The following is a 27,177-nucleotide window of genomic DNA, read 5'->3' as shown; positions in this document are numbered from 1 at the left end:
CTCTTTAGTGTGTGCTCTGCTCTTAATCACTGAGGCATCTAGCCCTGCAGTCTTAAGCTTGTAACCTGAGAGCAGAAAGATAAATCCAATGAGATTTGGATAAGGACTATGAATATTGTGCACAAAAGATGCAGGGTAGTGTTTGGAGAACACTAGTGCAGTGTCAGAGACTCAGACCCAGAAAGATGCCAGACCCAGGGGCAACCCCAGGCACCATCCACCTTTTCTTCCATTCTTTTGTATGTGTGTGTGTGTGTGTGTGTGTGTGTGTGTGTGTGTGTGTGTGAGAGAGAGAGAGAGAGAGAGAGAGACAGACAGACAGACAGACAGACAGACAGACAGACACCCCACCCCCCAGACTGAGACTGATTCCCACTGGCCTGGAACTCACCAACCAAGGCCAGATAGCCCTAGGGATCCCTCCATCCCTCTCTAGGTTATAAGCACCCATCGCCATGCCCAGCATTTTTTTTTTTTGTAGGTAGTGTGTGGGTCTAACTCAGCTCTCCTGCTTTCAAGGAAAGCAGTTTCCTAGCTCCAAGCTTTCAAATTGTGTGTATGTGTGTGCAGGAATGTGGGTTTGTGCACATGAGCCAAGTACCTACAGACGCCAGAGGAGAGAGCATCAGATCCCCCGAAGTAGAAGTTAAGGCATTAGTGAGTGGGGTGCTGGAACTAAACCCTAGAAAAGGGGTGCATGCTCCCAACTGCTGAACTAAGGCAGCCTTTCTGTTTGATGTCAATACAGAAAGTGTCATTTGCGTTTGGTAGATTACAATGGAAGGCTTGAGTTCTAAGGTCAGCTCTGTCATCAAGTTAGCTTGGCCTTCCGTAAATTGCTATCTCCGAGCCTTCACTCTGCCGCGTATAACTCAGAGGCGTGACTGGTTAGTATGCAAGCTCTGAGACACGATTCAGGGGCTGGGGTGAACGTGTATTGAATTTAGTTGGACGGAAGAAGGAAGGGTGTGGTTTTTGTCTCACCACAGTTTCTCTCCTGTCACAGGTCACTGTGTCATCTGGGTCCAGTGTTCCTCTCCAAAGTGTGAGAAGTGGAGGCAGCTCCGTGGGGACATTGATCCCTCCGTTCTCCCAGATGACTGGTCATGTGACCAGAATCCAGGTAGGAAGGAGTGGAGATGGTTTCCCCCTAGTTTTTATTGCTCCTCTGTTTCTTTTTTTTTTTTTTTTTTTTTTTGGTTCTTTTTTTCGGAGCTGGGGACCGAACCCAGGGCCTTGCGCTTCCTAGGCAAGCGCTCTACCACTGAGCTAAATCCCCAACCCCTGCTCCTCTGTTTCTTTCCCAACATGTCTTATTTCAATTAAGTGCAAGTCAGTTGTAGCTGGCATTGAGGGGTCCTTGTGAGCTCTGGGAAGGAAGGATCTTCCTGTTCTGTGGCTGAATGTGGCATAAAGGGTGACAGGAAGACCTGGGGTGGACTGGGCAGCTTTACGTGTACACTGAGTGACTCCCGCTTATGTCAGCATTGCCTGCTCTTAATCAGCACTGCCTGGAATATTAGTGTTGGGTTGTGCTAGACAGAGAGGGATATATGACCTGGCAGGAAAGGCAACCGAGAGACCCAGTGAGCTTAGCACTCGTTCTAGGATGTGTGAGACAGTTTGGGAGCGATTATGACCATCCAGTCCAGCACACTTGTTTTACAGGTGAGACAGCCTCTCAGAGAGGCGACCCCCACACTGCCCCACCAAGCCAGACTGGGATGTGAGCCAGGGTTTGGAATCTGTTTTTGGAGGCCCCACTCCTTTTCTTGGCTCTAGCTGCATTTTCTCTCTGGGTTTCTGTTTTCCCCCACCTGCAGGCTGCCCATGTCCCTTTGCTCTCTCCTCTCTGTGGCCTGTATCCAAGTTTTGCCTGCTGAGTCCCCTGCTTCTGTGTTTCTTCTCTTTTGTCAGACCTGAATTATAACCGCTGTGATATTCCTGAGGAGAGCTGGACAGGGTGTGAGAGCGATGTGGCCTATGCCTCCTACGTTCCAGGATCCATTGTCTGGGCCAAGCAGTACGGTTACCCATGGTAGGGCACCATGACAGAGAGCATCTTTCCTGAATCTGGGGGTGCTAGAGTCATGCAGGGAGGAAGGATGTGGCAATTCTTTGTGGGCTGGTGCCTGCATTAGGGGGAGCATCAGTGAGGGAAAAGGTGAGGGCTGAGTTGGAAGGCCTTGGGAGGTTCGGGGTGGAGGTGGGATGGAAAAATGGGTCTGATGCTGCAGTAGAGAGTGGATATAAAAGAGGGAGGAGGACCTAAAGCAATTTCTTGCTTTCGAGACAGTGCTGAGCTGGAAATCCTGTCTAAGTCTCCCTAGTGCAGGATTGTGAGGCACATGCCACCACAGCCTGCTTCACAGCCTTTTAACATGTGGAGGGCATGCAGAGGGAAGGGAAGGATGACAGTGTCCTCAGGTTTTCTAGGACTGAGATCTCTTTTATTCTGCATGAAGTTATGTCAGTCATTTGGTAGTGAGTGCTGGTGAAGACTAATAGGGTATAGCTCTTGATCTTCTATAAAACATCTTGGTGATTTCCATGTGTGCATGATGGTGAGGTTGTGTTCTGATCATAACCCCTTCTCTCCCAACTCCCCGCTTCCACAGGTGGCCAGGCATGATAGAATGTGATCCTGACCTGGGGGAGTACTTTCTGTTTGCTTCTCATCTTGATTCCCTGCCGGTGAGTTTCCTGGTTCTGGCCCAAGTAGGAACACATGCATCCTAACACGTTTAGAGTTAGAGACAGATGTAGCCAGCAGACCCTTAGCTAGAGTGACAGATGTGGAGGTAAGATAAATACTCTCACGGAGAGATGAACTTGTAGCGAGGTACACTTGCTTCCTAGCAGGGCATTTTTGTTTTGCTCAGTACACTTTGCCTGGGGTTCTTGAGGTCAGAGTAGAGGAATAGTAGGGTGGGCTGGGTACGCGAGCCAGGCCTCACGGAGTGTGTGAGCTTCAGCATCTTCCCTGTGAATCCTCTACCATTTCTAAGGGAGAGGCAGAGAGAAGGGCAGGAATCCAAACAATACCACCTTTTATTACAGTCTAAGTACCATGTGACATTTTTCGGAGAAGCAGTTTCTCGTGCGTGGATCCCAGTCCGTATGCTGAAGAATTTCCAGGAGCTGTCTTTGGAGCTAGCTAGACTGGTGAGCAAACTTGGGACATCTGTTGTGAGACGGGAAACAGGTTTCTTTTTGTGATTTGTTTTCTTTTTTGAGAGAGGCTCTCATATACCTCAGGCTGGCCTGGAACTCACTATGTAGTTAAGGATGACCTTGAACTTCTGATCCTTCTGCCCCCAACCTCCTGTTTCCAGGCAGACAACACCACCCCCTGTCTGAATCAGTTAGAGTTGCAGCTCAGGGGCCAGGGTTAACCCAGGGCTTCTCAGTCGCAGCAGCACCGTGGGCCTCTTGGCTCACACAGTCCTCTGCTGTGGAGGGCTGCTGTGCATGCAGTTGTTAGCAACAACCCTGGGCACTGAGCATCTTCTACCTGGTGTTTTGTCCTAGTCGGGACAGCCAAATAATTGTCCTCAAACGTTGTCTTCTGAGAGGAAAACGTCCCCTAGTTGAGAAGCAAAGTGGTTAGCTAAATCGTACTTCCTTCCTATATTCATTTTGGGTTTAACTAGCCTTAAAGTGAGCAGAGGTCCCACAGACCAACGGGATGGTCTTTGGAATTATGGAGTTGGGAGAAGACATGTTTGTTGTGGGCCTTCTATTCAATTGAGTATTAAACTGCTGGGCTTTGAGGAACCTGTGAGGGGCTAAAGGGGAGTCACCTGAACATCTCTCTTCTTTTCCTTCAAATCCCTGCATGATTCACTGTGGAGAGGGCACCAAAATGTCATTAGGAAGGAGCGCCCTAAAAGACTAAGAACAGAGGATTGTATCAGTACCAAGAACTGAAACACCTGTAGCTAAGAGAGTGTCTAAGTCAGGTGTGATGATTCATGTCTATAATTCAGCACTCAGGAGGCTGAGGCAGGAGGATTGCTGTAAGTTTGAGGCCAATAGGCTATAAGTGATGTTAGGTCAGACTGAGCTACAGAGTGTGATCCTGCCTCAAAAAACAAAAATGTTTTGGGGGTAGTGGTATGTTGGGATCATGTGTCTAATATTATTATTGATTATCTTTTCCTTAAAAAAAGATTTATTTTGTTTTAAATTGTGGGTATGAGCACATGCATGCAGTTACCTACCTAGACTCAAACCTTCATATGGTAATGAGTTGTCTGGTGTGGATGCTGTGACCCTAACTTGGGTCCTTAATTGCTGAGCCATCTCTCATGCTCCATATTATCTAGTGAAAAAATCTTTTAGTTATTTGAAGGTTTCTGTATTGGCTAGTTTTAAAGGCATATTTATCATCAGGTCTAACCCTCTATTTTAGAAAAAATGCAAGAACAAGGACTCTACCCAGAAGCTGGAGGCAGCCATATCGATGGCACACAGGGCAGAACAGATCAATATCCAGGTGGGAGTGCTCGGCTCACCCTGGCCAGCCCCATTCAGTCCAAAGGCAACCCACACCGGCTGCCTCACTGCAGGGGACTGGAGGCCTTTCTTACGGCAGCTCTAACAGCTCACCCTTTCCTTCCTGGCCAGGTTTCCCTGATGCCTAAGGCGTCCACTCCTCTCCCTGCCCTTAGACACTTGGTGTCTTCTGTCAGCCCAAACATGGTTTTCACCTTCAAATTCCTCTGGAAGGAGCAGGGTGGGGTAGAGAATGACATGTGAATTTCTCTTTCCTAGTTACTTGTTTCATCACGAATAAACTATAAAAGAGATTATAATTAATCTTTAAAGGTTCAGATAAAGCCAATGTGACATTTCAAATGATCATGGTTTGGAAAACTTCGTCATAACTAGAATCTGGAAGACAGGGCAAAGCCGTGCCTGGTAGGAGGAGTGGGTGACACTGTTGTTTCTTGGCTCCCCAGGAGCGGGTTAACTTGTTTGGTTTCTGGAGTCGATACAATGGAGCGGACATCGGGGAAGGAAAAGGTAGGAAGAGAGTAGGGACCAGGGGGTGGAGAGCCCCCTGCCTCAGGACCCAAGCCTGTACTGTGCCCCGTCCAGATTCTCTAATGGGAGCTATTTGACTGTGACCCAGACAGATGGGGAGAAGAAGATAAGACAGGGTGTGTGTGAGTCTTGATCAGTAGGACCATGGTGATGCGGGAGCTCTCCCCAGGACTCCGACGACAGGGTTTGAAGATGGATTTCTTGCGATCAGCTCAATTCAGCAGTGTATCTCAGACAGATAGTCTTCCCTCTTTCCCCTCTCTAGATTTGATGCTCTGTGAGTCCAACAGCCCTGAGTCTTGTCTGGAGAAAGAGGAGAAGAACTCCGAGGAGGAGAAGAAGGAGGAAGAAGGGAAGAAGGTAAGGCTAAGGGAAAGCTCCAGTGACTTCAGGACCCCTGTAGGGTGTGGTTGGCATAGACTCATGGTCCCTGGGAACCATCCAGCCTGGGGCACTGGCTTCTGGCTCAGCCCTTCAGACCTCCAGGAACTTCTCTGTGGACTTTCTCAGCTCTTCAGTAATTTCCTTGATTGCAGTTTCAGTTTGTGCTGTGTTTCATGCGCCAGTTGCTTTTCCACTGCTTTCTCCTGCGTGGACACTTCAGATGTCACCCATTTTCTTCACATCACTTTGAAACATTCATTTTCACATTCTCTTTTAGTTCACCTTCTTTTTTTGTGAAAAAAGTGTATTACTACATTTGCTTACTTGGGTGTGGGAACACAAGCCAGAGCACAAGTTGAGGGAGATGGTTCTCTCTTTCCACCATGTCAGCCCCCAATTAAACTCTGGTTGCCACCGAGCCGTCTCATAGTCTCTAAGTTACCTTCCCCGCCTCAGCCTCTTTTTATGCATCCAGTCCTTGCAGTGACTGGTACTAAATAGGATGAGAGGGTGACCATCTCCTGCTGAACCAGGCTGCAGTCAAACCAAATTTAACTTTCTGAGGCCTACCCATCATTCCCTAGCACCCTCTCTTCTAAAAAGAGAGTATGGTATGCTAGTGCACACGTGTGAAAGTTGTGCATGCATGTGTGTGCAAATGCATGTGGAGGTCAAAGGTCATTCTCAGGCATCGTTCTTCAGATGCCGTCCACCTTGGGTGTTTGAGATAGGTCTGTAGCGTGACCATTCAGGTAGGCTGGTTATCAAGCCCCAAGTTCCCACACCTCCAGCGCTGGGATCACAAGTGGGCTCCACCATACACAGCCTTTTAGGTAGGTTCTGGAGAGTGAACTCAGGCCCTCATGTTTGCGTGGGAATCACATGACTAATGGTCTTCAGAGAGAGTTTCACAATTCAATTTGCCCTTTTCTGTTCTTTCCCTATTGAAGGACCCAACTTTGCCTAGACCCAAGCCAGCTAAAATACAGACAAAAAGACCCAAGTCAAGAGGTAAGCAAGACAGCTGGAAAGGGCAAGTCCCACAGATGGGGGGCAGAAGCAGACAGTAGGTGTGACAGGTGGTTGTGCCTGACTGACTCCTATTTCTAGGATCTGAGAGAATAGGCCAGGTGATGCAGGGCAGAAGTCACAGCACCTCGTTCTTGTCCCTAAGTCTTAGGTTGAAGGTGTAGGGTTCAGCTTAGTCCCCAAGGCTGATTTCTTGGAGAAGGCTGGTTCTGAGGACATCCATAGGAAGGAGAAGATCCTGGGGCAGCAGTGTCAAGATGGCTGGAACCGGAAGCCACTGAGGGAACTTGGTAGACTGAGACTAAGCAAGGGATGTGGAACAAGGCAGAAGCTAAATTTGTAGCTACTGTCTTCCTTGCCAACTGTCAGCAAATTTTCTTTATGCTTGGGGTTTACACAGGCCCAGTAGGAGGACAAGATGGGACTCCAAAGAAGAAGACTGTGAAGAAATCTCTGGTCAGTGAATCCACAGTCCCTCCTGGACCTACACTGAGAGGAAAGGAAGAACAGGGGAATTCAGACCTGGACCACCCAGGTAAGTTTCAGAGACTGGAAGGCTGTGGGGGAATGAGGTCCTTGTCTGCATCTCTCCTCCCTGGATCGTTTCTGAGCAACTGAACAACTCTTCATGCTTTTGTGCTGAGGTGGAGTATTAGGATGTTGAGGTTTGCCTGTATTATATATGAGGTCCAGGCCAGCATGGGCTCCACAGAGGGACCCTTTTTCAAAAACACTGAGAAGAAGGAGACAGAGAGGAGAAGGAGAAGGATAAATGAAATTCTGAATGAAAAACCATGTTTCAGAATGAACCTAGAACATTCTTTATAAACTTTATAAACTTAATTGTGGCCAGTGATAGCATGGAAGACCTTTAATCCCAGCACTCAAGAGCAGGGGCAGGCAGCTGTCTGAGTTTCAGGCCAGCTAGAGCTATATAGAGAGACCCTATGTCACAAGAACTAAGTAAACAAACAAGAAAATGTAACTGTTTCTGATTTGATTAAATCCAATGGTAAACCAAATGGTAGAGGGCGTTTACTGATACGGTCATGGGTGGCTAAGTAGATGCTTGATGCTTCCATGATATTCCCTTTAAACCTAAGTCACTAAGTCACAGTGGTTCTGTGACTAGACTTGGCATTTTACACTTACCTGTTCTGTGTGTGTGTGTGTGTGTGTGTGTGTGTGTGTGTGTGTGTGTGCCATGGTGCAGATGTGGAGGCAAGAAGACAGCTTTGGGGAGTCAGTTCTCTTCTTTACCACGTGGGCTTCCTCACTGAGACATCTCACTGACTCATTTTGCTTTGTTTTTGAGACAGGGTTTCACTATGTAGCCCTAGCTGATCTGGAGTTCACTCTGTAGACCAGGCTGGCCCTGAGCTCACAGTGATTCACCTGCCTCTGCCTCCTGAGTGCTGGGATCAAAGGCGTGCACCACTGCTGCCTGGCTTGAGAACTTCAAACACTGTATTTTGATCACATTCACTTCCTCAACTTCTCCTATTTCTTTTTCTTCACCCTCCCCTCCCTGACCACCCAAACTTGAGCTTTCTTCTTCCCAGCTAGTATTGCCCAGCTAGTCTTAGGTATGGGGCCAGGCCTGGTGTGTGGGTGACCCACCAGGGGTCAATCGTATCATTAAAGAAAACTGACCTGCCCCCTCCCAGAAGCTATCAAGCTAAGTCAAGCACTGGCTGCTCGTCCAGAGGACCCATGTTCAGTTTCTGGCCCTCACATGGTGGCTCACAACCATCCAAAACTAGTTCCCGGGGAGCCAAACCCTCTTCAGACCCCCATGGACACTCCTCATATGGGATGCATATACTCGCAGGGAAAACACCCATACACATAAAGCAAAATCTGTTTTAAAAAATGTCAGCAGTTTCTCAGCTAGCACTGAGATTTCATGTGTACCTTCCATTTCCATACTGGAATTTTATCTGGCTTGAGCTTATACAGATTTTATGTGTGCTGTCACACACTGTGAGTTCACATGTGTGAACAGACACCATGACCAAGGCAAGTCTTACAAGGATAATATATACTTGGGGCTGGCTTATAGGTTTAGAGGTTCCGTCCATGATCATCATGGTGGGAGTAGGGCAGTGTCCAGGCAGGCATGGTGCAGGAGGAACTGAGAGTTCTACATCTTCATCTGGAGGTTGATAGCAGAGTACTGGCTTCCAGTTAGCCAGGGTGAGGATCTTAAAGCCCATGCCCACAGTGACACACCTACTCCAACAAGGCCAGACCTCCTAATAGTGCCACTCCCTGGGCTAAGCATATACAAACCACCACATTGCCATTTTCTGTTCAGAAAATACTGTTTCTACCACCTCTGGCCCCTCTCTTTTTCAAGGATCCTTGAGCCTTGGTAGAGGGGTGTGCCATGTTCCGTTTAGGGCTGCGCATGCCATAGTCTCTTATTCTCAGAATGCTGGTCAGTTGAGAGGTGGCACCTACTACAAGGAGAAGAATCTCTGACAAGGGTTGAGAGGTGCAGTGATCTGTGGGGAAGCAGTACGTTATTAGGAGTCATTTTAATACTGTGTCCATTAAGCAGGATAATGGTATTGGATTTCCCCGTAGGGCCTGCGATCTGTTTACCCACAGTGCCAGGTATGGCTTCCTTCTCATGGAATGAGCCTTAGTCCCATCACTGGCCTGAGTTTTGACATTTTGCTTACTTATTTTTACAGTGTATGCCTGGTGGCCAGAAGAAGGTGTCATATGACCTGGGGTTGCAGATGGTTGTGCTACTCTGTGAGCATTGGGACTTGAAGCTTTTAACTGCTCAGCCATCTTTCCATCCCCACTGACATTTCAGACACATGTGTACTGAGACTTAGGTTTCAAATTTATTGGCCATCTATATTGAATACATAGCTGACACAAGGCTAGAATCCAAGCCCATATTCCACGTTTTGATAAAGGTGTTATCCTGTCATATGTTTAAAACAATTCAGAAATCTGGCTTGTAGAAAGTCAGGATAAGTTGACTCTTAACTTTGTCCCTTATTCCCTTTAGGCCCTAAGAAAAAATTTAAAGCTCCTGAAAACAAGGCTTCAGTCAACAACTTATCTGAGGAGAAAGAAATTAAAACTGTGTCCAAGTGCCCTGCCCCACCAGCTCAGCATGGGGTTTATACATTGGGAAAGGAAGGACTTGAGCCCCAGGTGCCCCTGACACAGGGTGCAACAAGTTTCCCTCCTGACGATGATGGTTCCAGTGACCTGGACTTGGAACAACTCATGGAAGACATTGGAGAGCCAGAAGAGAGAGGGGAGATGCAGCAGAGGGGCAGCTCGGAGGAGTTCCTGGCAGCCCTCTTTGAGGAATAGAGTATTGTGGTCTCCCTGCTGTTGTCTGCTGCAGGGAGAGCATCTCCGTTCTCCTGGTCAGCTGTTAAATGTTGGTGTTGTTGACCTGCTCCACGGTTCAAATCAGAGCTGTGCGGCCTGTGTTAATAAAGCAGGTCTCTGAGATTACTCTGCTGAGTGTGCTTTTTCTGTGTATGTGTCACTATGGAAATCTGCCTTCTCTGGAGAATAGTGGAAGCTGGGGACAGCAGTGAGACCCAGAGCTGGGGGAATCTCTAGGAAACCATGTCTGGCTTGACTACTTCCTGGGAGCTACATGGCCTTTGGCAAAGACCTTGGCCACCTGGGGTTTATTTGAGTTTCCGGCCTCATTGTCTATCTAGGATTTGGGCTGATGTCCAGTGCAGTGGTAATGGGAATCAGTCACACCGAGCTGATTATTAATCACAGATGAGGCTGCACATCATGGAGTCTGGCTGCCAGCATTTAGGATTCCCCTGCTTGGGCTGCTAGAAAAGTGATAGAGGAGGGTCCTTACAGGGCCAGAAGTCAAGGGTCACATCAATTCTCTTCTTAGATTCTTCTAAGTAGGCAGATTCTGTGTATCTGTGTACTTTTGTGAGGAAGGCTTAGGAAGTTAGAAAAGGGAACTTGGGAGTTTCTCAGTTTCTCTGTGGTCAGACTCTCTGACGAACGAATTTCTGTGTTTGCCTGTGGTTTCAGTGACCCGTGAGTTTATTTCTGTCTGTGTTGTCAGTGGAAGCTGGGAGTCTTCCCACCAGAAACAAAAGTCACTGTAAGAGTGTCACCTAGACCCACTCATTTGGCCTTTATGGTAGAGTACACGGTCTCTTCCTGGGGGTTCTTTTGGACAGGCAGGCTAGGTGCTGCTCCTGGTGAGGTCGGGCTTGAGAGGGAGATGGAGGCATACACGATGTTATTATCCTGAGGGAGAAATGAGAGGTCAGATGGGAGCGGTGCAGTTGTGGCTACCTTAAAGCAGCAGCTGCAGCCTGCGGCCACCACAGGCCCACACCACAGGCCTATACCTGGCCACCACCTTCAACACCCTTTCACTCTCTTCAGGCTGGAGTCTGAGTTGCTTACCTTGGGGTTCTCTGTGGGATCCATATATTGTCCTAGAGAAAAAGGAACATGGAGTGCTGAAGTCAGGCAAGTGGCAGGAGAGCAGATAGATGGCTGGGAGTTCCCACAGTGGTTACTTTGGTTACTTGGAGGGACAGTGTGAGGCAGGAAAGGGAAGCACTGAGGGGTTGGGGTTTAGCTCAGTGGTAGAGCGCTTGCCTAGCAAGCGCAAGGCCCTGGGTTTGGTCCCCAGCTCCGGAAAAAAAAAAAAAGATAATGAAAGGAAGCACTGAGGGGAATGCTTATGGAGGGGTCTTGGGAGAAGGCAGAGCCAAGTGTGGAAACAAGAAGCTGACAGGATTACCTTCATGGCCAATACTCTCACGTTTCTCACTGTTTTCCAATGGTTCCCTGCATGGGAATAAGATGGGCAACCTATTAGAGGCTGGACGAGAAAGAGTTAAGACATTCAGTGCTGGGATATCTCAGTTAGGAAGGTACTTGTCCCATAAGCTTGAAGACCAGAGTTCTGATCCCCACAGTGACCACGTAAAGCTGGACACTGGAGAAGCAGAGACAGGCAGAGAAATCCCTGGAACTCACTGGTTGAGCAGCCTAGACTAACTGCTGAGCTCCAGATTCAGAGAAAGACCCTGTTTCAAAGATGAAGCAGAGGGCTGGAGAGGTGGTTCAGTCGGTAAGGTAGCTGTTTCACAGACATGAAGACCCAGGTTGGGATTCCCAGGACCCATGTAAAAGATGCAGGGCACAGTGAACCTTGAAGAGGGAATAGAGACAGGTGGGTCCCTGAAGCTCATTGTCTGGTCAACCTGGCCAAATTGATGAGCTTCAGGTTAGTGAGAGACCCTGTCTTGAAATAAAGGAGGGGAGAAATTGAGAAGAGTCACCACATAGACCTCTAGTCTCCACACATGAGCATGCACAAACACAACATACATGCAGAACACAAAATAGGATGGAGAGTGACCAACAAAGGCATGACATGGACTTCTGACCTCTACACACGTGGGCACCTGTGCATGTGCATCTGTACATGCATACACACACAGGAACATGTCATAACACACACAGAACTGGGCATGGTCTCTGTATTCAGGAGGTGGAGGCAGAAGGACTCCTGGTGCTCACTGGCCAGCCAATCTTGTCTAGTTGGTGAGTTCCAGACCAGTGGAAGATCCTGTCTCAACAACAACAACGACAACAACAACAACAAAGTGGGGTCTGGTGCGATGACTTGGTGGTTAAGGCCTTGCCATTAAGACTGACAACCTGAGTCTCATTCTAACGATCCCATAAGGTAGAAGGAAACAGCCAGCTCTCAGAATTTGTCCTCGGTCTTCCACATGCATGCCAGCCATATCAAGCTCATCCCACACACATATATCTACATGCACACAAACAAACTGTAAAAAAATTATTATTTTAAGAAATGGATGGCACCCGAGAACACACGCAAGCGCATGCAAGCGCTCCCACGCACAAACGCCTGCACCCAAGGTTCCCTTTGAGTGGTCTCTGGGATCCTTAGTGACTGAGGATGAACATGATGGTGTTAGGCCCTCACAAGAAGGCTCTCTGGAAGAGGATGAGAGGCCTTGGTAAGATAGCCAGGTCGAGGTCTCTTAGCACTAGTTAAAGCGGAGTTATTCTAGGAAATCTAGGCAGGAACAGAAACTAGAAATAGGAAGAATGAAGTGTATCCTCTCTCACTACCTTGGTTATAACTAGAAGGCAAAAAGAGTTTCAGATCTTCTGGGTCGGCACTCAGGTGTTGAAGTTTCGTCTTTTACTGTCGATCGTAATGCTAAGTGCAGGTCTCTAAGACCCCCGGAGTCTGCACATAGCTCCTGGGACCCTGCCCCCAAGTTAACAAGATGCCGAAAGGCAATGGCTGGGGAGAAGAGACATGAGTGGGGATGAGGTTTTTCGGAGGCTTAGAGAGAGGAGACCATGAGGAAGCGCCCTCATGAAGAAGAAAGGAGCCAGCATGGAAAAAGAACTTGTAGGAGGAAGAGAGAGCCTCTGTGGGGTAGGAGTAAAGAAGACGTGGCTCTATGGGCTGGCCAATTAGAGCTAAGAGCAGCCCAGATGAAACATATTAACTAGTATCGATAAGGAAATGGATTCTTAGAGCGCGGAGTGCAGCCCAGCTATTGTGCTGCTTAAGACTTATTAAAATATAAGGCTGTGTGTGTCTTTCATTCAGGGACATCACTGGTCTAAGGTGGGAAGGAACCCCGCACCAGGATTTTTAAATATTTTTTTTAACTACAGAAGCTTTACTGAGCTTGGATTGGAGCACTCAAGCACATGCATCTGGCCAAAGGAGGAGAGCAGAGAGGGAAGAGGGAGGAGTCTGGGGGTGGGAGGAGTTAGCGGGTTGTTTGCATCACACGGTCGCAAGCTTCTGGATCTCATCCAAAGCGTCTCATAAACCAGGTGTGGTGCAGCGCCTGTCATGCCAACTCTTAGGAAGGGGAGGCAAAAGGATCGCAAGTTCAAGGTCATCCTTGGCTAGATAGTGAGTTTGAGGCTAGCCTGGGCTACATGAGACCTTTTCTCAGAAAAAGTGGGGTTTGGGTGAGAAAGGCTTAGAACAGGGAATGTATGGTAAGGGAAGGAAAAGGCAGGAGAAAAGGGCAGAGAGGTCAGAAGGCAAAGGAAATAGGAGCGATGGGGGAAGATCTAGAGCAAAGGTTTCTGGGGGGATGAGGGCTCACCAACCAGACAGAGAAGAAAGGAAAAGATGGGAGAGCTGGCTGAATCCAGGCAGATTCTCAAAGCTGAGAAGAAATCTGACTGAGAGGCAACAACAGGAGAGAAGAAGAAAGACCCCATGAGGCATGGGCATGGAACGGAAGCTGTCCTGAGAGGGAGACTCCTGAAACTCTGCTGCACTCCGGTAGGTATGCAAAGCTGGTGGGGGTGAGAGCTTGGTGTCAGAGGGTGAGGGAGACAGCAGACAGGGTGAGCCAGGGGCGGCGGGAGATGCCGCGAAGAGCCCCTGTGCGTGGCTCTCCTTTTGTGTTTAAGTGTTATCTGCTGGAGAGATGGCACTCACCTGGCTGGGGTTTCCGCTTTAGTCCTCTGGCCTGTTGGGGGAAGAAACAGTGTCAGTGTGACATTGGCTCTGATCCTCCATCATCCCTCACTGTCCTCTATTTCAGACCACCTTCAGGAGATGGGGGGTGAGGGTGGGGGGCAAAGAAACTGCCTGGGGCAGTCAAGGGAGAGCCGGGAACTACCTCTGCAGGGCTATTGTCTTACTAGCGACCCCTCCTCCCAAATCTCTGCCTGGTCCATGCCCCATCCAGTCTGTCTCTTTGGTTCCTTGTCCTTGAGATCCCTCTCATCCCATACCCGGTTTACGCTCTACACTCAGCCACCTTCCTTTTAGCACCCTTAGAAACTGCCTCTTTCTGGGTTATATTTTATCCTACCGGTCTATTTGTCTTGGTGCATACTATGCTGTTTTAACTACTATAGGTTTTAGAGTCTTTAAAAATTCCCACTTATTTATCATATGTCGGGAGGCATGCCACAGTTTGTGTGGGGGTCAGAGGACCAACTTTCAGGAACTTAACTTAGGTGGTTAGGCTTGGAGCTCGACTCCTTTACCCTTTGAATACAACTGTAGCTTAAAGACTTTTTTTTTGAAAAGAATTTTTAAATTATGTGCATCTGTGGGGAGGGGGCATACACACATGAGAGCAAATGCCTGCGGATTTCAGGAGAGGGCTTCAGATACCCCGAAGCTTCAGTCTGTTACGGGCGGTCGTAAGCTCCGATGTGGGGGGGAGAGGGTTGCTAGAAACAGAGCCCAGGTCCTCTGCAAGAGCAGCCAGTGCTCTTAACTACTGAGCCATCTCTCCAGCCCCTTGGCATTAGACATCTTAACTAATTTTTCCGTTTTATGAATGAGAGAGATGTTTCTTACGCTCTGCTTCCTTTTTCATTTCCTTCAACAATGCCACCCACTGTGTTTTGGAGAAGGAGTTATCTGGTTCCTTAGTTTAGTCTTTTTCCTAAATGCTTTACTTTTTTAGGCTTAAAGATTTATTTTTATTTGTGTATATGTATGTGTGGCTGTGTGAGTGTGTATCACGTAGGTTCCCATGTCCAAGGAGGCCAGAAGAAAGAGTACTGAATTCCTGAAACTAGGTGGTTGTGAGCTGTTCCATATAGGTGCTGGGAACTGAACTTGGGGCCTCTGTGAGAGCATCAAGTGTTCCTAACCATGGGCCATCTCTCTATGTTCTTTCTTTTGACTTAAAATACAAGTTTTTTTTTTTTTTTTTTTTTTACAGCTCTGTCAGATCCAGATCTATACTATGGGACTGTGAAAGGCAGCCTGGTACCTGGGTAAGCTAAGGCTCAAAACCTCCCGGACACCCTGAAGGGACAGTAGGGGTTTCGCCTGATTCCTGGGAACCAGGCTCCTGTCACTAGCAGCAGCCCCCACAGATTCGTGGTCATCAGTCATGTAAAGGGCAATGCCCCAAGCCCCTCCACATGTAGAGGATGTGACCCGTAGGCTCAAGACAGATCTCCATGCTAATGATGTACCTAAAAGCCTGGAGGGCTTAGCCAATAAGCTTTCCTTCCCAGACACTGTTCCCTGCAAAAGGTATTTAATCTCAGGTCCACCCTAAGAATTGGGGTATGGTTTTACTTATCCTCTTTCTGCCTTGACAATAAAATCACGAACTGTCTCTTTTCATCGGGATCTCCTGTGGGGAGCCACGGAGAAAGCCTTCACCTACAAAGCCACTGTCTCATCTCCCGTAGAAGGCCTCTCTGTGCTCTCAGCCACGGCCACCACCAAACCAAGCTCAAGCCCAGAACTGCAAGCAAGCCAAAGACTTCGGACCAGCGGACTATCCTCTCCCCTCCCCTCCCCCTGCCCCAGGCTAGATCCTGGGAGTGGGGGTGGGAGGTGGGGGTGTGGGAGGAGAGGATAGGGGTGTTGGGGTTGGGGGGGGTGGAGCCCACTCCATTCTCAGCTCTTCTGGTGGCTCCCAGCTGCTTGAAAACCTGGGAACCCCGCAGGACCAGGGAACCCCGAGACAGCTGCGGCTGCCCTGCGCCTCAGACTGTGCTTCCCTACCTTCCGACTGCCTTGCCTCCTTAGGGGCCATGCCCTGTGGTGGAGCAGAGGCAGGACCCGCTAACCCTACCCCATACCGCATCTCAAATATAATATATCCCCAACTCTCTGGTGAGCTTGCCCCTGTGGAGGTTTGAATGAGATCTTTCCATAGGCTCATCTCTTTGAACACACGACCTGGTCGGGGAGGTTAAGGAACAGTTAGGAGGAGCAAGCTCTCTGGAAGGGATGTGTCACTGGGTGTGGGTTTTGAGATCCTATTGCCCTGCCTCACTTCCGGCTTTGCGCATCAAGATGTGACTGCCCAGGGTCCTGCTTCAGCTGCCGCACCATTATTAACCGTCCTTCCGGAACTGCAAGCCAGAATGAACTCTTTTTCTCCACAAGTTACCTTCGTTCCGGATGCTTTACCACAGCAGTGGAAAAGCAGTGGACCATCCTTATGCACCCTCAAACAGGCTTCCTCTCTGGGTCCCTATATGTCTGGGTGGTTTCATCACTTTTTTTTTTTTTTTTTTTTTTTTTTTAACAAATTTGAGACTCGTTCTTGTTCTCTGGTCCCATGTCTTCATGTTGGGACCCGAACTCCCCCTAAGAGGCTCCTTGGAGTCTAATCATTTATTCTCTGTTTCTTTGAGGTCTTCTGAACCCAAGGATGACGTTGAACTACTGATCCCCCTGCCTGCCTCTTCCACACATTGTGGCTATGAACGCAAGCTACCACACCGGGCTAGTCACAATGTCTGGATGCTTTCGCCTCGAGCTTTTCCTGATTCTGGCCATTCCTTTTTGTGTGCAGCCCTGCTGTGTTAAACCCTCATGGCCTGACCCACCTCCAACCTGTTCGCCACACCGTAAGAATATAATGTTAGACTCCAGCTGCTGTTTCAGCCACAGCACTTACAGCAAGCCTTTCCCTCTCACGGATACACTCACGACTGAGACACTGGCACATCAGGTGACAGACTTCCAGCCAGGCCCAGGGTTTCTCACCTGGGAAGTAATTTTACGTCAAAGCGGGTATCCGTGGCCACACATCCTGCTCTGTTCTGGCACAGGCTTGTGCTGTGAAGTCATTCCAACCCTGAGAAAGCTCCAGAGAAACTGTAGCTGCTCTCTTTAAAGTCCCTGCCATGTTTGGGGCCTGAATTCTCCCTAGAGCGCCCTGGTATTATGCTATCCGTCTGTCTGTCCATGAAATTGATAACTTTTAAAACAAACTCCTTTCTCTCCAGTAATCTGTCTTAATGTCCCTCTTGAATCTCCATCTCAGACCTTCCACACACACTGATGTCATCACAGCGGGACGCCGAGGCGGCCATTTCATTTTGCCTCTGGTCTCCGTCTTGACTTACAAGGTTCTGTCATCTGCCTCCTCCACCAGCACCACACACCACAGGAGTTATTGAGATGGTTTCCCTTTTCTCTGCATGGCTCCCGACACTTTCCTGGTTATTTTGCGGACGGGAGGTGGGGCTAAGATAAATTCTCATATAGTCCAGGCTGGCCTTGAACTCAAATCCTCCTGCCTCTACCTCTCAAGTGCAGTGACTGCAGGTGTGCATCACCATTGGCTGTCACTGTTTTTATTTTATTATATTTATTTATTTACTATGTATGTGAGTACGCATGCACGCACGCCTTCATGCACGAACGCTTTCACGCACGCACGCCACGACGGACGCCGCATGCACACATGCACGGACCCTGACGCACGCCGACGCACGACGGACGCGACGCCGCCTGACACGCACGCCGCCGCACGACGACGCCGCCGCACGACGCATTCCAGACGCGACGCCATTGCGCGACCTTTCGCTCGCACGCACGCTTCTCAAGACGCACGCACGACGCCTTTCATTACGCCTTCCTTCAGACGCTTCCTTTCGTCATTTCTCCTTCCAAGACGCTTACGCTCCGCACGCCGCCTTCATCTCGCTTCCGCCTTCACGCACGCTCTCTGATTATTGCCGGTACCTTGACCATCCAGGCCATCTCGCTACTTCTCACTGTCATCATTTATTCTTTGACTCTGTATTATTTGACTTCCTTTGAGAGTTCGTCTAATTACCCACTTCTCCTCTGGCTGTGCTGTCAACATCACAGCTCCTTCCAGAGTGAACACTCAGCCCTCAGGACACCTCCCCCATCCCCACGGAGTGAGGGAGCTTAGTGCTTCATCTACTTGTGACCCTCCAGTGTCAAGTCAGATTTTGGGAGCTGAGCTGAGGCAAACTTCGTGTCTGCTCTGCTTTTCCCCAGGCAGGTCCTTTCTCCTTTGAAAGCCAAAGGACTGGTGTGGGCTGGCGACAAATGACTAAGTCAACAGAGAAGAACCTGAGGTGTGACTGGACTGGGCAGTTCACAGACTTGACCCTGCAGAAGCTTCCCCTGAGTTCACTTAGAGCAGATTCAGAGGGGGATTAGCAGTGCCCACCTGCAGCCATCCAAACCAAAACGACACTGACAAAAAGACGCCAGTTACTCTAAGCACAAGCCTCTGGGCCTGACTCTGGGCTTCAAAGATCTGCACCTGGGAGAGAGGGAGGGAGGAGGCCAGAAGACAACCTTTCCTATCACTCCTCAGTAGCTGTCCACATTATTATTAATAATTGTTATTTATTATTATTATTATTAATTTATTTTTTAAAGACAGGGTCTCTCACTGGGGCCTGAGGCTCACCGGTTAGGCTAGTATGGCTAGCCTTCAAGCCCCAGGGACCATCCTGTCTCTACCTCCCCAGCACAGGGATTCATGCACTATGGTGTTAGAACTGAAGTCCTCGTGCTTGCGTGGCAAGTGCTCTTACTGACTGAGCCCGAGGATCGGCCCTGTAAAAATTCACCTTCGATGCCTCTGGTGTAGATTGTCGTGGAAACACCCACGAGGTGTGATTGGGGACGCAGTGCTGCACCACTTACCTTGCTTTCTCCTCCACCCGAGGAACACTGTCAATCCCAAAACCCCAGCCAGGAACACAGCAGCAGCCACTGCCAACCCAATTATGGTTTGTGGATCCAGGCCATTCTTTTTCTTGTCCTTCCTGCCTTCTGTCATGACGGTTTGGGGGTGTGTAGAAGGTGCAGCAGTGGTGGTGCTTGGAAGAGTATCGGCGGGGGTGCTGGTGACTGGAAGAGAGGGAGGAAGTCAGCAGGAGTGAAGATGTCCTAAAGATGCCTTTGCTGCACCCTTTGCCCATCAGACTACGGAAGCGATGGACTCCAAGGAGTTGGAATCAGCCAAAGAATTCGGGAGAAGGAAAAGGTTGGAGCCTGGAGCCAGCCAGCTAGAGAACTGGTCTCCCAGAAAGAGAGTTAGTCCACACAGTTCTGACAGCTCCTCAGAGCAGCTTGCAGGAGAGACTGGAGACAGTGATGACTTACTGGTGGGTGGGGCCACACGGGGGCCAACTGGGCCTGCTTAGCAATGCCTTCCATTTAAGTCTAAACCTCAGGTCAGGTCCTGTCAAAACCCCAAATATGGACTTGGCACAGGGACACTGGACCTCCTTGTTCCTCTTCCCACTTTGGCCATGTTGAGCAAACCTCTTTCCTTTGCTTGTCATTGTGACCTGTTCCTTTACTTGTCCTGTTGAGGACAGATGGCCAGACCTGGCTTGTTAGAGCGTCTAGGGTCCAGACTCTGACTCTATACTCAAGTAACAAATTGGTTCTTTTCGGATCGGCGAAGACATGGGTATCTTGTCTCCTGTGGGGGATGTGGGATGGGGAACAGCTCTCAGAAGCTCACACAGGAAGAAGGGAACAAGGGCAGAGGTTGAGAATCTGGAGAGCAGTGATGACTCGTTACTTCCTGGTAGGATGTCCTCAGACCCTCATGTCCATCGTCAGTTACAAAGAGCAATCTCTAAGTTGCACACATCAAAAACACTCTTTTTTCTAAAAAAACAATTCTCATTAGAACAAGAGCTGCAAGGGTGGGCAACGTTGTTCCTAAAGACATGGAGTATGAAGTGAAAATAGGCACAGCTTAACTGCCCATGAGTTATTGGTCAGGGAGGCCCCAGAGGGCCTCAATACAACATAGGCTATGGCCATAGCTCTCGATTACCAACCACAACTAGATGGCAAGGACCTATTGCTGAAGACACGCCTCGCTTTTGATGTAGACGTGGTAAGAATACATTATTTAAATGTATGGCACATTTAAATAATAAAATAGTACCAAAATCTTTTAGCCATTCATTTTGTTTATGTGTGCAGTGTGTGTGAGTGTACATATACTTCCCTATACACACATGTGCACAAGCACATGAACGCACGTGTGCACACACAGGGTGGAGATGTGTACCTGAATATGCATACAGAGGCCATAAGAGGCTATGGTGTCCTCTTCTACCATTGTTCATCTTTTCCTCAGGGTGCGGTCTCCCCATGAAATGAATGCTCAAGTGTCAGCCATGTTGAAAGCCAACAAACGCCAGCAAACGCCTTGGAACCAACGTTCCAATGTCACGAATTTAAAAGCATGTGCAGGGCCACCCAGCTTCCTTTGTGGGTACGGGGATTTTGAGCGTTAGTCTTCGCAATCACAAAACCAGTGCCCCTAATGACTCAACTTTTTCTTAAAAAACAAAAACAAAACCAAAACAAAACAAAGTCCTGTGTAGCCTAGGTTGGCCTTGAACTTTCTGTGTAGCTAAAATGACCGTGAACTTCAGATCTCTGCCTCTACCTCTGAAGTCCTGGGATTTCACGTGTGTACCACCCCAAAAAATTATGTGTGGTGGCACACACCTTTAATCCTGGCATTCAAGAGGCAGAGGCAGGCAGACCTCTGCGAGTTCAAGGCCAGTCTAGTCTACATAGCAAGTTCCAATCTAGTTAGGGCTACACACTGAGACCCTGTCTCAAAAAAATTTATTGTTATTGGCATAAATGTATTAATATAAGACAAGTATTTGAACTATGCAACATACAGTTCAGTAGCCTAGAACACATTTGTTTTGTGGCAGTTCCAGAACTTCTATTAAGTTCCAGAACTTTTCTCAGTGAAATATTTCCTTTGTTGCCCTAGGGGATTTTAACAGGGCATGTATTAAAAAATAACAGAAAGGAACCTGATAAAAACAACAATGCCAGAGCTTCCAGGGACTAAACCACTACTGAAAGACCACACATAGACTGACCCAGGGCTCCAACTGCATAGGTAGCAGAGAATAGCCTTGTTGGGGCACTAGGGGAAAGGGGAGCCCTTGGTCCTGCCAAGGTTGGACCCCCAGTGCAGGGGAATATGGGGGGGCAATAAGGGGGATGTAAAGGGGGAATACCCAAAGGGGGGGGGGGGGGAAGGGGGGGGGGGAATGGGGTCTTATGGACAGGTAACCGGAAGGGAATAACATTTGAAATGTAAGTAAAGAAATATATCTAATAAAAAAAAAAAAAAACCAGAAAGGAATGTTAAGTTAATGAATTAATTAAAAAAAATACTGATGAAAGAACCTGTAGAGGAAGGGAGGTGTAACTCATCGGCAGAACCCTGGTCTAGTGTGCGTGTTGGGACAAGCGGAAAAACATGGTGTGTCTGACAGAAGCGGAGAGAGAGACGGTTGCCTTGCAGTGATTGTTATACCAAGCACCTGAGAGATTATCTCAAAGACCAGGAGAGAGCATCAAAGGGGGAAGAGGGAGAGGGCTGGGAAGAGTGGAAATTTCAGAAAAGGCCATTTAGGGAACTGTGTAGGAGGCACAGGAAAACAGACATATGGCTTCCTGGCCAGGGGTCAAGATGAGACAGTGATTGGCCAGGGAAGCGGGTGGGTCTAACCTAGAAGGGACAGCCCATTTATCACTGGCCCTGCTGAGCATCCACAACATAATTATTGATAATCAATTGTTATTTGACAGTTAATTTTATATTTTATTTTCCATAAGTTTATGTTTTATCAAATCCTATACACACCTTTGTGTATGAGTTCGTGTGTGTGCATGTATGTGTGTGTATGTGTGCATGTATGTGTATGTGTGTACATGTGCATGTGTGTGTGCATGTGTGTGTATGCATGTGCGTGTGTGCATCTGCATGTGTACATGTGTGCATGTGTGTTTGTGTGTGTGTGTGTGTGTGTGTGTGTGTATGTATGTGTGTGTGCGTGTGTGAAGGCCAGAGGCCAACCTTGAGTGTTCCTTCCTCAGACATCTTGCACCTTATTTTGAAGTCAGGCCATGTGAACACCTATAACCTACAACACTGTGGGAGATGGAGACAGAATCATTGTGGCTTCATAGCCCAGCCTTAGCCCAAAACAGTGAGTTCCAGGTTCAGTGAGAGACCCTGCCTCAAGGGAATAAGGTGGGTCTTGCTTTTTTTTTTTGGTTCTTTTTTTCGGAGCTGGGGACCAAACCCAGGGCCTTGCGCTTGCTAGGCAAGCACTCTACCACTGAGCCAAATCCCCAACCCCGGGTCTTGCTTTTATTATACTATATTGTATTGTGTTATATTAGGGACCCACACACACACACACACACACGCACGCACACACTCACACACATACTTACACCATATATACATGCTCCACAAAATTAAGACGGAAGGGAGGCAAGCAATAGAGTGAACTCAAGCAGAGGCCTTGTGGCTCTTGGTTGAGACAAGCTTGGAGGAAAAGGGTCCCTTCCAAGGCCTGTTCACCGTCACTGTGTCCTTGAGCAGGGGTTGAGCTCTGCTGGCCTCCGTGTCTCACTCTGTGCATAGACCATGAGAGTGCCCAGCAGTGGTGACTGACAGAGGCTGGGGTAATGCCCACCAATGAGCAGGCTGGGCCTGTGTACACTCTGTGGATGCAGTTAGAGCTGCAGTGGAGGAGGTGAAGTAAACAGAAAACCTGATCGTAGTGAGACCATGAGGGTCCATGTGGGAAAGATGGGAGTTGATGAGGAAGGAGGGAGAAGTAGGAAATGAGGGGGGAGAAAAAGAAACCGAGGGAGAGGTGGGGAATATTTTTAGAGACTGGGGAAGTAGGGATAATCAGAGGTACATGGGGACCAGAAGCTGCCTACTGTGGAAGCCACGAGATAGGTGTAACCCCTCCATCTAAGTGATACCCTGATGCAGAACTGAGGGAGGGCTGCTCCATCCTGGAGAAGCCAGATACCCATGGATCTCTAGCAATGAGGGTGTGGGTGGGCAGGATGGATGGTAGTGACAGTTTGGAGAAGGGAGCAGGAAACGGTGCCATCTAGGAAGAGCTGAGGCCTGGGAGTAGGGCGGTGGGATCTGAGGGCACAATGAGAGGCCAGCTCAGAGAGAGCTGCAAAGATTTGCAGACGATTATGAGGAAGAGAGAAGGCAAAGTTGTTAGAGCTCTGCGGAGGGGAGAGAATGCATGAGAAAAATCTGCAGGAAGGATCAGAAGTTGAGGTTCTCTTATGACTTCTATAAGGAAGGTAGGGGCTGCCAAAGCCAGGGCTGAAATGTACTCACTCTTGGTCACAGTGAGGTTGGTGCCAGGGATTGACTGCCACATCTTCATGCCTTCTGTTGTTTGCAGAAAAACTCGGCCGAAGTATGTGGCCTGGTCATTCTCCTTCAAGTTCAGGATTCTGAGGACACCAGATGTCTGACCCTGTGTCCAGTTTAGGATGAGCCGGCCCTTAAAATGCTCATGAATGAAAGGCCGGGTGGAGTTGTAGATGAATTCCCCATGGAAGTGCTTCCATCTCCAGGCTATCCTCATCTGTGGATTCTTGGTCAAATTCCAGGGGAAGTAGAAGGAGAAGGGGATCTCGATGGAGCTGCCCTGGACTCCAGAGATGTTAGCTGGTTGGTTGAAACCAAAGTCATTTTTTCTTGTGTATCCTGCTGAGTTGCCTGGGAAGGACAGGGAAAATCTGAAGTCACTGTAGGGATTTAAAGGACAACCCTGAGCATCCTGAGCCTTCATCTGAAGGGAGGTGTGGGACACAGGGCAGGACTGTCCCTATGGCTGCAGGGACAGCAAAAAGAGGGAAGGGTTGGGTTGTGCTCACTCTGAAGGTTGAACTCTTAGGACAGAGAGGGCCTGGCTGGCTCCTCTACCAGACACTGGACATAGGACACCCACTTTTCCCAGCCACTCTGTCCCCTCCTCTGGTTCAGTCCCTGCTAATGAGGTCCCCACCACTCACCAGTGTGCAGACATGCTGCCGACAGCAAAAGAAGGAGAGTCTGAGCCATGGCCAGATTCTGTCCAGGAAGTGAGGGCAGCCGGGCCGTCAGGAAGGCATCGATGCCCTGCTAGGGACACTGGGGCACTCAGCAATCCAGAGAGAATCAGGGTAAAGTGATACACATGCTCAGACATTCTCAAGTGGAGGACTGAGTTGGGCAGGACCTCTCCATCTCCACCTCCTTGTGGCCAGCAACTTCCTTACTGATCTGGCTTCTTCTTTTCCCACGTTGCAGAAGATCCGCCCTTGTGGTTACTGACAACATGACAGGGCTCTTGGGCCCAGTCCCCAATTTTGGCTGGGAGACATGTCCTAGTCCTTGGCATGGTTGGCTCTCTTCTCTTCCACCTTGACTGTCTGCCTTATCTACTCTACTCCATTTCCTAAGTGGCTTGTTAATCACTCTGCCCCTTTCCTCTATATTTCCTCTATTCCTTCCCTCTCCCTCTCAATCTCTTCTGTATTATGTCTCCCACCATGATGGTTACTGTGTCTCTCTAATAGTCTCACATAATGAAGTGATCAGTCTCTAAACCACTTCAGACATAATGAAGAAGGCGGTGATGAGAAAACCCTTTCAGTCCCCCTAGCACAATGACCTCCCCTTATCACTCTCCTCCTTCCCCCTCCCTGCACCCCAGCTGTGTTTTGGCATTTTTGTGTCTTTTAGGTGCCCCTCACAGTGCCCCGGCAGAACCAAGTCCTGGTTGACTCTCTTTTGACTTGGCCTGCTCCCTGTGGTCGAGTCTCCAACTTCCCTGGGCAAGAGGACAGTGACTCTAAATCTAATCAAGTTTTTAAAGAAGCCTTTCTACCAGCATCCCATTCCTCTCTCTACCCACCAACATAACAGTCACTCATAACAGGATAGCAAGGATCACAGAAGCCATGGCACAAGTCACATGACTATCACATGGCTGATTGACTGGACATTAGTCACATTGAGTTCTTATAGTCTTCCTTTCCTCACAGAGACTTCCATCGGCTGGCTCAGTGCAGCCTCTGAGAAGGCTCCTTCCACAAAGCTCCTGAGTGACTCCCTCTAGTTATTTTTACTTTCTTTGGAAAGTCATTCCAGAACTTTCTTTGGAATAAGTAAACAAAGAAGGCTCAGAGCAGTCATGTGTCACTCAAGACATAAGGCCTGGGACATGTCTGACAGTGGACACAGCTGGCCTGGGACTTGGGTGAAGACATGAGAGGTGGGAGCAGAGGCTGTGGGGGCCTCAGCGCTTGTTCTATGGAGGTTCATCCTACCCTTCCCCAGGACACAGTGACATCAGCTCCCTGAAGGGCAGGAAGACATGATTGTATCAGAGGAAGTGACATTATTATCTCTGAGTAGCATGTGCAGAGGCATCACCCCATTTCCTTACTTTCCTGGCATTGGTTGCCTTGTCCATGTTTCCCTGAAGCTGGCTATGTAGGCTGCCCTCTCTCATGCCTGCTTCTCTGTCCTACTTGTGTTCCTGTGCTCCTCAGATACATTGTCCTGAGCCAGAAACAATCTCTCATGGCCTCCCTGCCAGCTGCACATATCCATAGTACCCTTGGAGACACTGAGGCACAGAACCCTTGGGATGAGTTGGCCATACATGGAAGGTCTAGGGCTACGGTCCTTGTCACAAAGAATTGTGTGTGTGTGTGTGTGTGTGTGTGTGTGTGTGTGTGTGTGTGTGTGTGTGTGTAAGTTTTATCTCAAGTAGCCCAAGCTGTCCTTGAGCTTTTTATGTATCTAAAGATGACCATGAAGGACTACAGATCCACCTACCTGGACTTCCCATTAGCAGGGACTACAGGTGAGCACCATCATGTCCCTTTATCTCCTGTTGGGCATTAAATGTTTGCTTCTGTGCATGCCAGGCCAGCTCTACCACATTAACCACATTCTTAGCTGCAGTGAGGTCTGTGAGGATGCCCTCCTGGTCCTGAGTCCTCATCTCTAGATTTCATCGGCCTTTCCTTTACTCTCTGGGGCCTCTGGGCAAACACGATTGCTAACTCATGCAAGAAGGGGGTGGACCTGACAAGGCTCTCATATGCCATGTGCTAAGCCTCAGTATTTTTACACAACAGGCCCTGGTGAGTTCTACAGGATCCCAGCTGTCTCTTGTGCCCTGCTCTACTGATGCCACCTGCTGGCTCCTTAATCCTGAGTCATGGGTCTGTCCTAGTTTCATGTTTTGGACTCAATTGAATTTCTATGTGAACCCTGCTATGGGAAGAGACAAATGAATCTCTCTGAGTTTGAAGCCAGTCTGGTCTATGTATCCAGTTTCAGAGCAGCAACACTACATAGTAAAAATTTGTCTCAAAAAAAAAAAACTAAAAACAAAAAAAACCAAAAAAAACCTCAAAACCTAAAACCAAACTTGCAAACAAAAAACAAGCAAAACAAAACCAACCCAAACCCAAATCCCCAAACTCAAACCAAAAAAAAAAAAAAAAAAAACAAAAAAAAAAAAAAATGAAAAAAAAATTGACCCGCAAATGAAAAGAAAGTTAATAAGATCCTCAAAAATCTAAACCAAACCAAACAAACAAAAAACAAGAAAAGCAAAACCAAAACCAACCAAAACCCAAGAAAATCAAACCAAACCAAACCAAACCAAACCAAAACAACAACAACAACAATAACAACAAAATCCCATATATCAAAATGCCAAGAAACCAAGCACAGAAACCAAAGGTTGATAGTCCAATAGGGTAGTGTCCCTAATCATAATGTCCGAGGGTGTCCTCTGGATTCTATATACCTGAACACACACTTACTTATATATGCATGCACCTGAGTGTGCACACACACACACTCTCTCTCTCTCTCTCTCTCTCTCTCTCTCTCTCTCTCTCTCTCCCACACCCCCACCCACACACACACACACATACAGAGAGACAGAGACAGAGACCATCCAAGGCACCTTGACAGCTGATCAGCTTCCACAACTTTCCCCAGTCTTCATCCTGAGCAAACATGGCCTCCCTCAGACCAGCCTCAGTGACTTTTAAGAGTCCAC

The 27,177-nt window shown here is 48.5% G+C and overlaps 2 protein-coding genes across 2 annotated transcripts in view; one reads left to right on the top strand and one right to left on the bottom strand.

The window, feature by feature from the left end:
• Zcwpw1 (zinc finger CW-type and PWWP domain containing 1) overlaps positions 1 to 9,951 on the top strand; it is a 31,087-nt gene extending 21,136 nt beyond the window's left edge. The window contains exons 8-17 of the mRNA XM_032887097.1: positions 1,007 to 1,123; positions 1,918 to 2,038; positions 2,619 to 2,694; positions 3,061 to 3,165; positions 4,415 to 4,498; positions 4,965 to 5,028; positions 5,315 to 5,409; positions 6,384 to 6,444; positions 6,863 to 6,997; positions 9,491 to 9,951. Coding sequence (XP_032742988.1) covers positions 1,007 to 1,123; positions 1,918 to 2,038; positions 2,619 to 2,694; positions 3,061 to 3,165; positions 4,415 to 4,498; positions 4,965 to 5,028; positions 5,315 to 5,409; positions 6,384 to 6,444; positions 6,863 to 6,997; positions 9,491 to 9,804 — 1,172 coding nt within the window. The 3' untranslated portion in view covers positions 9,805 to 9,951. The remainder of the gene's footprint in view (positions 1 to 1,006; positions 1,124 to 1,917; positions 2,039 to 2,618; positions 2,695 to 3,060; positions 3,166 to 4,414; positions 4,499 to 4,964; positions 5,029 to 5,314; positions 5,410 to 6,383; positions 6,445 to 6,862; positions 6,998 to 9,490) is intronic.
• A 537-nt stretch (positions 9,952 to 10,488) lies between these two features.
• On the bottom strand, positions 10,489 to 24,273 carry Pilra (paired immunoglobin like type 2 receptor alpha). Its single transcript, XM_032887096.1, has 7 exons — positions 24,122 to 24,273; positions 23,439 to 23,825; positions 18,920 to 19,126; positions 13,952 to 13,982; positions 11,234 to 11,280; positions 10,891 to 10,922; positions 10,489 to 10,728 (listed from the first exon to the last, which is right to left on the bottom strand). Exons 1-7 carry the CDS (start codon positions 24,168 to 24,170, stop codon positions 10,603 to 10,605), a joined length of 879 nt encoding a protein of 292 aa, XP_032742987.1. The 5' UTR covers positions 24,171 to 24,273; the 3' UTR covers positions 10,489 to 10,602.
• Positions 24,274 to 27,177: the final 2,904 nt, after the last annotated feature.

Source organism: Rattus rattus, chromosome 16, assembly GCF_011064425.1.
Source record: "Rattus rattus isolate New Zealand chromosome 16, Rrattus_CSIRO_v1, whole genome shotgun sequence".
In the NCBI taxonomy this organism is placed as follows: Eukaryota; Metazoa; Chordata; class Mammalia; order Rodentia; family Muridae; genus Rattus; species Rattus rattus.
This window is presented reverse-complemented; position numbering and strand designations above follow the sequence as displayed.